This window comes from Myotis daubentonii, chromosome 18 (genome assembly GCF_963259705.1).
Source record: "Myotis daubentonii chromosome 18, mMyoDau2.1, whole genome shotgun sequence".
Classification (NCBI taxonomy): domain Eukaryota; kingdom Metazoa; phylum Chordata; class Mammalia; order Chiroptera; family Vespertilionidae; genus Myotis; species Myotis daubentonii.
This window is the reverse complement of record NC_081857.1, coordinates 19,376,077-19,390,787: the sequence shown is the minus strand read 5'-3', so window position 1 is coordinate 19,390,787 and position 14,711 is coordinate 19,376,077. Positions and strand designations below refer to the sequence as shown.

Below are 14,711 nucleotides of genomic sequence, written 5' to 3'. Positions count from 1 at the left end.
CCAATCAGTGTGTCCCTCTCAAATTGATGTCTGTCTCTCTCTTCCTCCCTCTCTCCCTTCCTCTCTAAAAATCAATAAACATATCCTTGGATGAGAATTAAAAAAAAAAAAAAAAAAAAGTAAAAATCACAACCTCAGCTTTCTCTTCATCATTAAACTTCTAAGAGTAGTGTGCACTAGTCTTGCTGACCTGCTTCACAGCCAATTATTTCTCAGCCTACTGCAACTGTAAACTCAGTGCTCTCTCTCCTAGTTAGCAAGTCGTATTGAGTTCTGTATAATTTTCATCCTATATAATTTTTTTTAGCATTGAGTCTGTTGGTCCCCTTCCTTCATGAAACCTTCTTTCTCTTAGCTCTGGATCATCGTTCTTCTCCTTCTACCCTTAAGAGGCTCAGTTGCATTCTTTCTTTTGTATTACATGCCTTGGAATATTGGTATTCTCAAGGGTTCTTCCCTTGCCCTTTCCTTCCCACTCTACGTTCTTCCGGGTGATCAAATCCATCCTTTTGTCTTGAGCTTTCACTTCCAGGATACTAAGACCAAAATTTTCAGTTCTGACTTCTTTTAGAGTTTAGACTCATATTTCTAGCAATTTTAAACTTTGACATGACCAAAAATGAGGTAGTATTTTCCTGTTTGGTCAGTAAAATATGATCTTTCTAAATTTATCTGTATGCCATTGTCCAACTACATAAACAGTTATTTCAGTTAATCTTTCTCACCAAATCTTTGTAATTCTGTGTCCAAAATGCCTTTTAGATACAACTCCTCCCATTTATTTCTTCATAGTTCAGGCTTTTATCACCATTTACCTGGGGTAAAAAAGTTTCCTAATCACCTTCCCTACTTAGAGTCCCTCTCTTTCTATAGTTTATTTCTACCCTGTTTCCACATTGTATTTTTAAAGTGTAGACCTGATGATGCCCTTTACTAATATAGAAACAGTTCAAGTGGCTTGCTGTCCAAATGCTTAGTTGTTCAGCATATTTTCTGTCACTATGCAGTGTAAGTTTTCAGCCTTATTTTCCACTTACACCCTCCTCTCCACTAATACCTACCTATACATACTCTACACTCACTCTGTTATCTTCTTGAATAGCTCTGTGTTTTTATTCCTCCAAAACTTTTCATGGTATTCCTAGAACATTTCCTTTTCCTCTTCGTCCTTCCCTTACCAATCTGTAAGTGTTCACTCATAACTAGTCACGCTCCAGCTCCGATACCAGCCATGTGAAATCTTTCAGAGTTTATCAGAAGGAACTAACTCTCCTTTTTCACTCTGCACTCTAATTCTTTCCTTAGTGTGTTTTCTGCTTTGCTTCATTGGATTTAAAATCTTTGGGAATATAAATTAAAACAAATGTAGTTAATTACATCAAATAGTTAACCTGTATGGAACAATCTGAAGCCATTTCAGTTAAGTAGATGCATTTGGTTGCCTGGGAAATATCTTTTATAACTTGCTTATATTAATTTTAGGAACTTGGATTTTTCCAAAGGCCACCAAGGTATTACAGGAGACAAAGAGGGTCAGCAACGACAAATAAGGCAGCAGCGCTTGATCTCTATAGGCAAATGGATCGCGGATAACCAGCCAAGGTATTTCATCAAATACACATACACAGCCACCTATGTTTTAGTCTTTGGTATAATGCTACTGATTATATATAAACTCAGAAGACAAAATGATGGTAACATAACAAATTATAACCCTGGTATCATTATACTCTTAAATCTCTCTTATCCCCATTACCTACCTATTGTAGAGGAATTGGCCTCACCCCCTGTTTATCATGAGCTTCCTGCTCTAATTCATAAACATTTATGTAAATCTAAGTTGTACATTCACAGTTATGGTGCTTGGTATTGATTGACAGGGCCATGGTGATCGGTTTCAATCTGAACAGACCAGGATGGAGCTACTGGCTTATTAAATACAAAGCACATAGGGTAGTTGGTGTAGTGGAGGGCACAGGTCTTAGAGTCAGATCCGTTTAAATTCAGCTTCTAATTCTGCCACTTCCCCAGGTCTATGTCGTTGGGATCCTCTGCTTGATTATAACCTTTCCAAAGTCGGTCACTATTTCATAGTCATTTTGTACTGAGGTTCCTGTCATACTGTAGCATTTAAAGTGGTTGCATGTTTGAGTGAACTTACTACCTCTTAGCTTAGTTTTCACACCTATAAAATTTGAGTTATAAATAGCTACTTCAAGGGCCTAATCTAGTACCTATGTTTAAAACATGCTCAGTATTTTTAATTGCTGCATTTATTGGAGAACATTAAAAGGGCATGGATATGTGTTGTTGTGTTGAATATGATAATGAGAATCTGAGTCTCTACATAACTACTTTGTGTGTTACCTGAATCCACATTGTTATTTCCTGCTGTTTCCAAGTTTTTAGGGCTGGGAATCTTTTGACTGTTGGATCCATACACAATTCAGTTGTACTGTTTTTTAGGTTTGTGTTTTTCATATATGGATTTATTTTTACTTTTTTAGGCTGATTCAGTGTGAAAATGAGGTAGGGAAATTATTGTTTATCACAGAAATCCCAGAGTTAATACTGGAAGACCCCAGTGAAGCCAAAGAGAACCTTATTCTGCAAGAAGCATCCATAATAGAGTCACTGGCTGAGAACGGGAATCCAGGACTGAAATCGGTGCTGTCTACGGGCCGAAATCTAAGCAACAACTGTGACACGGGAGAGAAACCAGTGGTCACCTTCAAAGAGAACATTAAGCTACGAGAAGTGAACAGAGACCAAGGAAGAAGTTTTCCTCCCAAAGAGGTGAGAAGGGACTATAGCAAAGGAATAACTGTAACTAAGAATGATGGAAAGAAGGACAACAACAAGAGGAAAACAGAACCCAAGAAATGCACCTTAGAAAAGTTACAGGAAACAGGAAAGCAGAATGTGGCAGTGCAGGTAAGCTGTATTTGCACTATAAAGCAGGTAGAGGAAGGCTCACACAAAAGGCAAGATTTTTCATTTTGTTCCTAAAAGCCTTGAAAATTGGCTATTCTAGAAGCTTGAATGCATTCTTCAAATGCTTCATAGTAAGTCTTGTAAAGAGCTGTGGTAGGTGGTTACTTCATTGACCCTTGGGAATTATCATATGAGTGAAAGAGTCTTAACTTGTTTGACATGTTTATCAGTTTTGTTCAATTTACATTGTTTGAAATGACCAGTTGCAGAGTTGTCAGTTCCACAAAAACTTATATTTTCTTTTGAAAATATAATTGCCATTTGTTAATGCTGTAGTGAGAAGTTAGGGGCCTTTGATAGATCCAATAGAACTAAAAGTAGAGTAAGGCTGGTATAGGTGTTGTTGTTTTTTTAGAGTCACTGTACAAGATAAAAGATGAAGATGAAGCTCTTTACCTTGACATTTATACCTGTCGCAGCCAGTAGCATTATTAGCACTTCAGTGTTACCCTGGCCATGGGAATTTGTAAAGCAAGAACCCAAGTCTCCTGCTGGGAAAAGAGAAACACTGCTCAGTTATTTGCATCTTTGGGGTGTATGTTTGTTTTAATACCTTTCCAAAGCGGTACAGATTACTTTATATAAAAGGAAAGGGGTCTTTGTACTGGTTTTATTAGTACCATTAATGTTTGAGTAAATGCCATTTGTTTTGTTAACATATTTTGGCAAATATATTTGTTGGTAGTAGGCATGAGGAACCTTACATTATTGGAGGCCTCTTGCAGGATTTTTGCGGGGGAGGGAAAGAGAGAAATAAGAATATAATAGTTCCATTTTAAGATTAGTGGGGGGGGGGGGGGGGAGAGAAAAAACATGGTAGAAATTAAGAAAAGAAATGGAGAAAGATAGGTGCAGTGGAAAGGTAAGGGGAAACCCAAATGAACTATAAAACTGAGGTCTCAGTGCTTTAGGGATAGAGCCCAGCATTTCCTGCCTGCTCTGCCTCCATTCTCTATAACTGCTTCCCAGCACAGTTCAGTAGAAATAAAATCTCTTCCTGATCTCTCATCCCTCTTACATCTGCCTGTAGATGAGTAAAGAGAGCCTGGTAGCAGTCAGTGGATCACCACCCTCTGTACCTCATCCTAAGTTTTCTGTAAACGGTACCTGTTTTCCCGTCTTTTACTCATCATTCATTCATTCATTCATTCATTTATATTGTCTAAAGTTTTACATATGTCTACTCCCCCCCCCCCCCCCCGACTGACACCCTCCCCCCGGCCCCCTTTTACTCATCTTGAGCAGTGCCTGGGGCATCCACCTCTTCTCCATGTGCAGGACTCAGGGCCTGTTCTTTAGCAAGTATCCTATCTATTCTGAAGGGTGGTAAGGTGCAAGGTGGAGGGTGAATGCCTCACTGGTACCCTTAAGGCTGCCCAGATGAAATTAAACTGAAGGCCAAAGTGGGTCATCATTAATTTGTAGTTTATGTAAGTTATTTAATGAATTAGAGTAATTCATAAAGGGCCCTGGAACCTGTAACAGGCAACTTAAGATCATAGGCAAGCTTTTAACCTGTTGGCATTGGGTGTCTCATTTGTAAAACAAAGGAGCTCTCATGTCCTTTCCATATAATATTTTTATGATTTTGTGAGGGCAAAATAATTATGAATAAAATGAAGGCATGTATCTTTTATTGGCAGTTAAATCACCTACTTTGATTTCCTCTTTGTAATTTAATCTTCAGCATATACTTTTTTTGTGTTTTTTTTGACATAGTGGTGTTTTACATGCTTTCCTAGAGTAGATGCTTCTTTCTGACACGTTTGAGTTTCAGATTATTATAGTTTTGCTTCTGTTGGTCACAGGTAAAATCCCAGACAGAACTAAGAAAGACTCCAGTGTCTGAAGCCAGGAAAACACCTGTCACTCAAACCCCAAGTCAAGCAAGTAATTCCCAGTTCATCCCCATTCACCACCCTGGAGCCTTCCCGCCTCTTCCTAGCCGGCCAGGTAAATATGCTTTGTAACTTCTACTTAATACCTCTGTGTAGGAGTTTCTATTCATTCATTGAGTAATTCATACTCTATTGGAGTGACATTACTAACTATAATGTTAAAGGTAGGAGGAAGGAAGGTAAAGTGGGAGACATCTGTAATACCATCAACAATAAAAAATATATATATATATATATATATATATATATATATATATATATATTTTTTTTTTTTTTTTTTTTTAAAAGGTAGAAGGAAGTTATGTTTTCCCTAATGCTTATGAAATTATTTTGGAGCCATTTCTCTGGTAGTTTATATACAAGGGCAGGTTTGTTATGAAGGAATTCCTGTCACTAAACATGATGTTTAGAACACTCCACTTGCTTAAGTGGATAGAAGTAGCAGTCAGTAGTCTATGTTTAATTTTTGAAATGAAATTAAAGATTTTCATTGGATCAGTCTTGATGGTTGACCCCTATCTTTTAGAACTTATGAGAAGACCCCTTCCCCACCTTATCCCAACCCAAATGACTTACTTTTGCCTTTTTTTTTTTTTTTTGCTAAATTTCTTTAGAACTAAAGCTGTGTTCTTTTGTTTTAAAGGGTTCCCGCCCCCAGCATATGTTATTTCCCCTCCTGTGGCATTTCCTATGGGCTCAGGTTACACCTTCCCAGCTGGTGTTTCTGTCCCAGGAACCTTTCTTCAGCCTACAGCTCACTCTCCAGCAGGAAACCAGGTGCAAGCTGGGAAACAGTCCCACATTCCTTACAGCCAGCAACGGCCCTCTGGACCAGGGCCAATGAACCAGGGACCTCAACAACCACAGCCACCTTCCCAGCAACCCCTTACATCTCTACCAGCTCAGCCAACAGCACAGTCTACAAACCAGTTGCAGGTTCAAGCTCTAGCTCAGCAACAACAATCCCCTACAAAAGCCGTGCCAGCTTTGGGGAAAAGCCCTCCTCACCACTCTGGGTTCCAGCAGGTAGGTGACATTGTACCGTCCAGCAGACTAAGGAGGGAAGGCTGAAGTTCGTCAGTATTCAGTTATTTGGAAATGCTAGCTATGCTCTCATACACCTCTTAGACTTGTCATGATGATGAGAATATAAAAGTATTCTCTTTGCTGATTAGGAAAGTGTAAATGTTTTCCTTTCCACTTTTGTAAAAGTTAGTAGATCTTAACTACTATTCTTTGCTGCTACTACTTGTTAGTTTTATTGGAAAGTATTTTCTAGAAATAATTGTTTCCTGTGTGAACATAAACTATGGAAGGGAAGTAGAATCATAATCTTGATGAGATGTTAAGAAAGCTGTGACACCAACCTTAAATATTGCCCTCCACATAGCACTTGAAACCGGAGGGAGACAGACACACTCACTAAACCTCTTAAATGATTGAAATTGAAAGAGCGACTATGAGTTCAGTGTCCATAACCTGTACCTAGATGGCTTTCTGTGTATTGAAAAACCTGAATGGTAGAGGAAAGCGCTGCATTGCCGAGAGTGGCGTTGATTGTGAAACCAAGTGCATTCTGTGATTCCTGAGTACTGAGTGTCAGGAACATTGCGTTTCATCCTCATCCTGATGACAGGCTTCTCTTTTTCAGTATCAGCAGGCAGATGCCTCCAAACAGCTGTGGAATCCCCCTCAGGTTCAAGGCCCATTAGGGAAAATCATGCCTGTGAAACAGCCCTACTACCTTCAGACCCAAGATCCCATAAAACTGTTTGAGCCGTCATTGCAATCTCCTGTAATGCAGCAGCAGCCTCTGGAGAAAAAAATGAAGCCTTTTCCCATGGAGCCATATAACCACAATCACTCAGAAGTCAAGGTCCCAGAATTCTACTGGGACTCTTCCTACAGCGTGGCTGATAACAGAGCTGTGATGGCTCAGCAAGCAAATATGGACCGCAGGGGCAAGCGGCCACCAGGAGTCTTCCGTCCAGAGCAGGATCCTGTGCCCAGGATGCCCTTTGAGGTGTGTGTCCTTTCCTGTCACAGGCACTTGAGGGAGAGGTCTTGGGCTGCAAATATTTTGAATTTCCCAGTAGCTGTTTCTAAAGGTCGCTGATGCATAAGTGTCACAGAATGCTACTGGGCAGTGGGCACAGCGCCTGGTCTCCTCTTCACAGTTGCACAGTATGTGGAATTTGAGGAGCTGAAGGGTCCTGTTATTGAGTTTAAACTTGACAGTCTGGCAAAAATGTCATGTGCGGGACTCTCTAACCCACGTTAGAGAATTCGGAGACAGCTCCCTGCGTTGGGCTGAATCATCTAAGTTTAAAAATAGTTCACTGCACATTTAATCGAAGTGCTTTCTGAGAGGAATAGTCAGCCAGTTATCTTTAATAGTGGAGTTCCCCTTCCTTGCCCTTCCTATTCCTGAGACACAGGGATGTGTTTATAAGTTGGTCATTAGCACGAGGTAAGTTAGTCACTTTGCTCCTTTACAGTTTGACTCATGAGCCACTTTTACCTTTTACGTTCTGCTCCATCAGTATTTGCTTCTTTGTATTGTCTTGATCTTTGTCGCCCACTCTGTGTCAATTTGCTTCTGTGTTTCAGAGCCTTTTCCTTTGCATAATCCTGCTTCACTATTGATGACTTCATCCCCCAGTCATGCCACTGCTCCTTTGTGCTTTTGTCATCCCTATGGCCTCTCACTGTGCTCCTTTCTGTCACTAGGACCCCAAGGGCTCCCCTCTGCTTCCTCCGGACCTGTTAAAGAGTCTGGCTGCCTTGGAGGAAGAGGAAGAGCTGATTTTTTCTAACCCTCCTGATCTTTACCCAGCTCTGCTGGGGCCTCTCGCCTCTCTCCCTGGAAGAAGCCTCTTTGTATGTATTTAACCTAAGTCTTGCTCTAACCCCAGCTGCTTTTCTGAGATTTTAGAATAGGTGATTTCTTCTTTTGGGGGGCTTTTCTTTTTTACAGAATCGTAAAGTTTATTTCCCAACGGCCCAAACTGGCCTTCAAATGGTGGTAGAACATAGCAAAATGTTTCTGACGGCCTGATTCCCAAGACCTTACATTCGTGACTTTGTTAGGACCATCCTGAGGGCTGGGCGCACACAGGTTGTGATGCTGGAAATTTAACTTACTTCTCAAGTGGCACTTCCATCTGGACCCGGGAATGTCCAGTGTCATTAATCTTATTTAGAATAGTGAGATTTTTTTCTCATGAACTCAAAATAGGAAATGAAATATGTTCTAGACAGTTTACTGATGCTTTTGAATGCTATGTGGCTCTTTTCTGTTTGGTTAACTAAGAGCCGTGATCAGAGCCAGAATTGTATAAACAGAATGCTAAAAAGAAGCGTCAGAGTGCCATAAATGAGTGACTACAGCAATAAATAACTACAATGACATAAAGTGTAAGACTTCATTAGTTGTATCTTTTTAAAAAATCTTCTAGATCCTAGTCTGCATTTCAGAGGATATCATGCTGTACCTATGCCAGTGTTTACATTTACTAAGATGGGGAAGTAAAAGAAAGATGTGTGCTATGGTTGTTTTTTCTGTCCTGCACCCCATCTTAATAAAGCGTGGAACAGTTCTGAGATTTACTTTCTTCCCCATGGACATTGGGCAAGAAAAGGAAAAAATAAAATACATTGATTTTTGTACTAGGAGAAATAAAAGCTTAATGGCACTGGTGACAAGCTGCCGTCCCTGGCACTTGAAGTTCCCTTTAGAATTTGGCTTGGTGAGTGGCCATAGAAAGCTCCCATTCTACCCCCCCCCGCCCAAGTTAGGAGACATAAAATCTCCTGAAAACTGAAGTAGTGGTGCCCTGACTGCGCCTAGAGGTGTGGAAACCCCAGTTGCTGACCTGCTGTCGCTACATGTCGCCTTGCTGCTTTTCACGGGTGGCTGGAGGGTTTGTGGGAGTGTCTTCCTCTCTGTCTACCTGCTTCCTGATCCCTTGTTCCTATTGCACTTGCCCCTTCCGTAGGAAATGAAGCTCATGGAACAGTTGGGGAGGGGCATATTAGTGTTTATTTGTTACATGTTTTTAAAGAAAAACCTTGACTATAACCCTTTCTGTATTTAACATTGTTAATGATATCATGTGTATGAAAGTGACTTGTGTGCAGTACGTGGTTAATAAATGCATGTTGATCAACTATTCAATGACAGCAAGCATCAGAGATTTAGCTTTTTTCCCACAATAACTTTCTTGTAGCTTGACTTTAGCAACTATGTATTTCAGTACAGGGTGGGGTAAAAGTAGTTTTACAGTTGTTTGTATGGAAAATAATACAATAATTAATAATAATACAAGAATAAACTCTGTTTAGTGCACTCACTGCTGTAAACCTACTTTAGTCAACTGTTGATAAAGCTGTGTAGGGACCATGTTCACAAAACCTGTTGTCAAATGGATTTGAAAGGCTTTTCTTCAGTCGTTAATGTCCGTGTTTTTAAAAACTTGGGGAGGAAACAGTGCCAGATCCGTTTAGCATCTTGAGAGTATTCCAGGGTCACTGGTCTCTGCCAGGATCTCTGCTGGGTTAGAGGGCCTGATCGAGGAGGAGAGTCTGTAACTCCCTGTGGCCACTGGCACTGAGCTGACGTCGTGGCCTTAACAGATTTGCACTCACATCTTAGCCTCATGCTGTACACTACGGCGGATACAAGGGCGCTTACAGTACATTGGGCTGTATAGTGTCTTAAAATTAATATTAAGGAAATGCAAGGCATAGTCTAACTACCATTTTTTTTCCGGGACTGTGAAGAAATCCTTATTGGAGAAGCCCTCTGAGCTCATGTCCCATTCATCCTCTTTCCTGTCCCTCACTGGATTCTCTCTCAACCAGGTGAGTAAACAGTGAAGAATCCCTCTTTGCGCTGTCATTGTGGGCTCCCGTGTTCCTTCCTGTCCTATTTCAGTATGTCTGCTTTTCTCTTTCATATATTGGCACCTTTTGGATTCTTTATTTTATCCCCTCTCTCTCTGATTGGGTACACTAGAGACTTGTATGTTACAGGTTTGAATCCTTTGACTTCTCAATATTGAAATCCTTAGGGCTCTGTTTCGCCTAATACATTATTCATACTTTTTAATATCGGTGGTTTACGTAGATAGAGCAAAAGTGTGAGGGAAAGCAAAGGGAAATTAACAGGAAAGCTAAAAGAAACAAATAAAAGCCTTCAAAAGTTTGCCTTAAGAAAAGCTTAAGGTGTCCCAATCATCTGTGAACCCGAACGTGGCATTTTCTAAATACTTTTCCTTCCTTGACGTGCTGCTGTAACTTGACTGTCATTTCTTTCAGGAAAGATACCCAAACAACAGTGTGTTCAATGAGGTGTATGGGAAAAACGTGACAACCAGCTCCAAAGCAGAACTCAGTCCCGCAATGGCCCCCCAGGAAACATCCCTGTACTCCCTGTTTGAAGGGACTCCGTGGTCCCCATCACTTCCTGCCAGTTCAGGTATTAACTAGTCTTCAAGGAAAGGTAGACCTTGCATTACCAGTAAACTCAAACTGATTAAGAGTTAGAATGATTTTGTCATTGTAAATATATTGTGTTGATTTTTTTTTCTAAGTAACTCCTGAAAGAAAATAGAGAAAAAGTCTGATGAGTTAGTTTACATAACAAATGCCATTAAAAAAGCTTTTTCAGCCCCTCCAGTGTAGCTCAGTGGTTGAGCATTAGAGGTGAAGGTTCAATTCCCAATCAAGGCACATGCCCAGGTTGTGGGCTCAATTCCCAGTATGGGGCATGCGTGTGTGTGTGTGTGTGTGTGTGTGTATTTCTTTAAGGCTTTTTCATATCCTAAAGGATGTCAGCTGTTTTTTAGTTTTGTTTGCAGACATTCTTTGCAGGAAAACTGCAATTTTTAAAATAGAGGTTTTTTATAAATGGAGTCTGATTTAATAATAAGTCCTAAAGTTAGACAATTATATTTCTCATATAGAAGACCAATGGGTACTTATGTGAAACAGGTGTTTTGCATTAGTGGGTGCACTTGACAGAATCATCTCCTGCTTTATTTCGTTCTGTTTTGGGCAAAGAATGTGCCTCGTTATTTATGTTTAGAGAAACAGATTCCTACATCTAGCAGAGTCCTTTTGGGGGCCCTTATTTTGCCTTTCCTTCAAAACCCTCTAATTACTTTTAGTAGAATTTAAGTGACCAGATCTACAGGAAACTTTAGTTCTTGGCAAGTTTGTGAAACAGCTTATCTATTGAATGTCCTCTTTTGCTATTATTTAATAGATCATTCAACACCAGCCAGCCAATCTCCTCATTCCTCTAACCCAAGCAGCCTGCCAAGCTCCCCTCCAACACACAACCATAATTCTGTTCCATTCTCCAATTTTGGACCCATTGGGGCTCCAGATAACAGGGAGAGGAGAGCTGCAGATCGGTGGAAAACTGATAAGCCAGGTGAGACCCAAACTTTACAAAAGTAAAATAACTTTACTCTGTCTTTCCCTGGTTTGGGGCTTTTGTCAGTGATAAAATGTATTCTTGAATTCCAATCTCTTTTCATCCCTTAGCCATGGGTGGGTTTGGCATTGATTATCTCTCAGCAACATCATCCTCTGAGAGCAGCTGGCAGCAGACCAGCACTCCAAGCGGCACCTGGACAGGCCACGGCCCCTCTGTGGAGGATTCCTCTGCTGTCCTCATGGAGAGCCTGAAGGTGAGTGGATTTCAGGAATAAGAACCACAAGCAATGTTGCTGGTTTCATTCATATAAATAGCTAGGTTACTCCTAAGGCCCCTACACTAGATTAATTAATAGCACATATCTAGCAGAGTTCTGGAAACATGGCCTGCCTTAGGAGGTTCTTGAATGGGCTTTTTATTTTTAATTTGTGAATTCACTAGTGACAAAGCATTATCTTCAGTTGCATTCTAAGTTTAAGAACATTCTGATTCATCTTGGAATGTTTGATTTAAGCCTTTTCTGAATAAGTAAAAGAACAGCACCTAACAGTAAATACTCTGGTCCCCACATGGAACTGAGTTTAGTAAAAGACTTCATCTCAAACGTACTTTCACCTTTTCTGGTCTAAAATAATCTTCACAGGGGCTAACTGGTCCTGAGGACAGTCTTTTCTAATGGCTGGATTTTTTTAAGGGGTGGGGATCTTGGGACGTTGTGCCTTTATGTTTGGCTGGGATTGAAGAACCAATCCTTTCAGACAACCAGGCCTGTGAGCTCTGCTGACAAGCTCTGGGCTGTCTTTCAGTCCATCTGGTCCAGTTCCATGATGCACCCTGGCCCATCCGCTCTGGAGCAGCTGTTGATGCAGCAGAAACAGAAGCAGCAGCGGGGACAAGGCACCATGAACCCTCCACACTGAGGCTGGGGTAGCAACCTGGCAATGAAGCTCCATACACCATGGCATGTTGGGTTTGCAGGACTGGCCCACAGCCCCTGCAGGTGGCAGCCCTCTTCTCTGTGTCTTGCCGTTGAGAGGGTGTAAGTGTTCCACCGGCCCGCTGAGTGTGCACGACATGTCCGCAGTGCAACCAAAAGAAAAACCATCAGGAACTCTCCGTCCCCCTGGGCCTCCGGAGGGAGAGAGGAGCTGCTGTTTGTCTCACTCAGTTACCTGATAGCACCGCCTCTCGCCTTCTCCATCGTGCATGTCCCCAGCCACATGGGAAGTGAAAGCTGAGAAGGGAAGGCAGGTGGGAGAAGCCAGTGGGAACTTCTCAGTCCTTTTTTCCTCTCTGGGGAATAAAATAGGAATCCATTAATGATTGCTTTGCTGACTGAGAATGTAGTTGAAATTATTCCTAAACATCTTTTATTATTGTTATACTCTCAGTAGTAAAAAGTCACACTGAATTCTTCCATACACAGATGTGCTGCTTCTAGTCAGTGTGCAGCAAGGGAAGCCCCGTTCACTGCCCCTTGAGAGGTTGGTGGTGACAGGATAGGGAAGCGGACCTCTTCGGCCAGTGGCAGTGTTCCATAGGAAGAGTACAAGGCCTCGCCTTCGCTCAGAAGGTTCCGGTAGGCCCTCTTCTGGCCTGGAGACTCCAGCAGGAAATGCCCTTCACTCTGTAGGTGCTCGAGCCCCACTCGAGGGTGCAGTGTGGGTGGTGGTGCTGGGCTGGACCAGCAGGTGGCTGCTGTAGGGTTTAAATGGACGTTTTTGATTCCTGTACATTTTGCAGTAGCAGAGCAAGCAGTCTCCCAGAAGGCAGGCTAGTCCATTCATGGCCTGGTGTTACTAGGTAGAAGCTTTCAGTGTGGTTATTTTTGTTTGGTTGGTTTTTGTGCCCCTATCCTACCTACCCCCACCCCCTCCCATCCTACCTCCGTCCCTTTTCTACCCTATGCTACATGCTAGTCATTGTTTTTATTCCTAATGTGTACAACATCACGCCAAGAAGCAACAGAAGGGGTCCAGCAGCTGGGGCCCAAAAGACAGTCTGAAGAGGAAGGAGCGGCGGCTGTGTAGCCCAGAGGGGCCAGGCCCCCCACCAGCTGCAATCTCCCAGCCTCCACCTTCAGAGTGAAACTCGAGGCAACATGGACACATGTGCATCATGCACAGAAGAAAACACAACGAAGTCCATTCTGGAAGAGGTGGAAGAAAGGAAAATGAGCTTTTATTTGATATTTATTAGAAGGAAAGAGGACTGAACATTTTCTTGGGTAGAAACAGGACAGCATTTCTGTTAGTCATTTCCTGGAAAAGTAATATTTTAAGGGGAAATTATGGAAACAATCTAAATGTCCAATTGCTGTGCTAGTGGTAGGGTTTATTTTCCAGGAGGTCTCTCCTTTGTGCACGTGAGAGAGTGTGCACGCCCACGCCCACCTGCTCTCGGAGGGGGTGGTGTGTGGTTAGTGTGGGACTTGAGAGCTAGAAGGTGGCTACAGAACAAAGCACATCCCGAGCCCGGCTCACTGGAGTCTGGGCAGCCCCAGCAGTGAAAGGGGCGGGGCGTAATGCTCATGGCTCTTCGGAGAGAGTGGGTGGAGTCCCGTGTGCTTACATTATTGCTCTCTCAGTTTGACATCGTGTTTGGGGTTTTTGTTTTTTCTTTTTTTTTAGAAGGTCTGAAAGGGTGAAGCCCCTCCCTCCCCCGAATCCAATGGCAATATGAAACCCTTTGTGCTTCTCTCCTGCCCCTTCCTGTGTCCACCTTTTCCAGTCCCTCCCTCCCAAGCCTCCTCCCTGCTGCCTTTCCCCACTCTGTGTGTTTGAGCCCCACATTCAGGCAGCTGCGACATTCCAGTGTGTGAACTGTCACCCATTCTTGCACCCTAGACCAGCTCATCAGGTTCGCCGTCGCTCCCAGGATCGCCCACGTCCCCTCTGCAGCCCCATTTCTGCATGAGCATTTGGTGTTTGGAATGTTTTCTGATTCTCGGGCGGGTTCCTCACCTTATCATCCTCCGTGTGGAGTAATGAGGGGGGAGAGGAGAATCTTCATCAGAAACTGGTTTTGTGTAGTAAACCTTCTTTTGTGTTTTGTTTGTTTTGGGTTTTTTGTTTGTTTATTTAGGTCTGTCTGTGCAAGACCTGCAGCTGCTGAAATCAGCTTTGCCTTTAATTAAACCATGTTCTCTCCAACCAGATCTGTGTACAGATGGTTTCTTTTCTACCCTAAAATCAAGACGGGAACAACTCAGAAGTCATATAGAGGAAAGCAGAGGTGGTCAGAAGTTGGATATGCTTCAGGCTTACTTTTGCTTTTAGTAGCCTTCCAAACCTGCATGCATTAGTATGGAAAGGGATGAGTAGAAACTATCAAATTCTTTTATTTAATAAATAAAGAATACTTATGCAAAGGAG

General features: G+C 42.2%; 1 protein-coding gene across 7 annotated transcripts in view; it reads left to right on the top strand.

Annotated features, from left to right (window-relative positions):
* The window catches only part of SMG7 (SMG7 nonsense mediated mRNA decay factor), a 56,562-nt gene extending 42,070 nt beyond the window's left edge, over positions 1 to 14,492 (top strand). For 3 of the 7 annotated variants that reach the window (XM_059673206.1, XM_059673208.1, XM_059673207.1), the window contains 11 exons: positions 1,483 to 1,602; positions 2,508 to 2,934; positions 4,803 to 4,947; positions 5,536 to 5,918; positions 6,544 to 6,915; positions 7,623 to 7,772; positions 9,675 to 9,755; positions 10,212 to 10,371; positions 11,161 to 11,331; positions 11,445 to 11,590; positions 12,144 to 14,492. In XM_059673206.1, coding sequence (XP_059529189.1) covers positions 1,483 to 1,602; positions 2,508 to 2,934; positions 4,803 to 4,947; positions 5,536 to 5,918; positions 6,544 to 6,915; positions 7,623 to 7,772; positions 9,675 to 9,755; positions 10,212 to 10,371; positions 11,161 to 11,331; positions 11,445 to 11,590; positions 12,144 to 12,257 — 2,269 coding nt within the window. In that variant the 3' untranslated portion in view covers positions 12,258 to 14,492. The remainder of the gene's footprint in view (positions 1 to 1,482; positions 1,603 to 2,507; positions 2,935 to 4,802; positions 4,948 to 5,535; positions 5,919 to 6,543; positions 6,916 to 7,622; positions 7,773 to 9,674; positions 9,756 to 10,211; positions 10,372 to 11,160; positions 11,332 to 11,444; positions 11,591 to 12,143) is intronic. The other 4 variants (XM_059673210.1, XM_059673211.1, XM_059673213.1 and 1 more) reach the window with 4 other exon arrangements.
* The last annotated feature ends 219 nt before the right edge of the window (positions 14,493 to 14,711 follow it).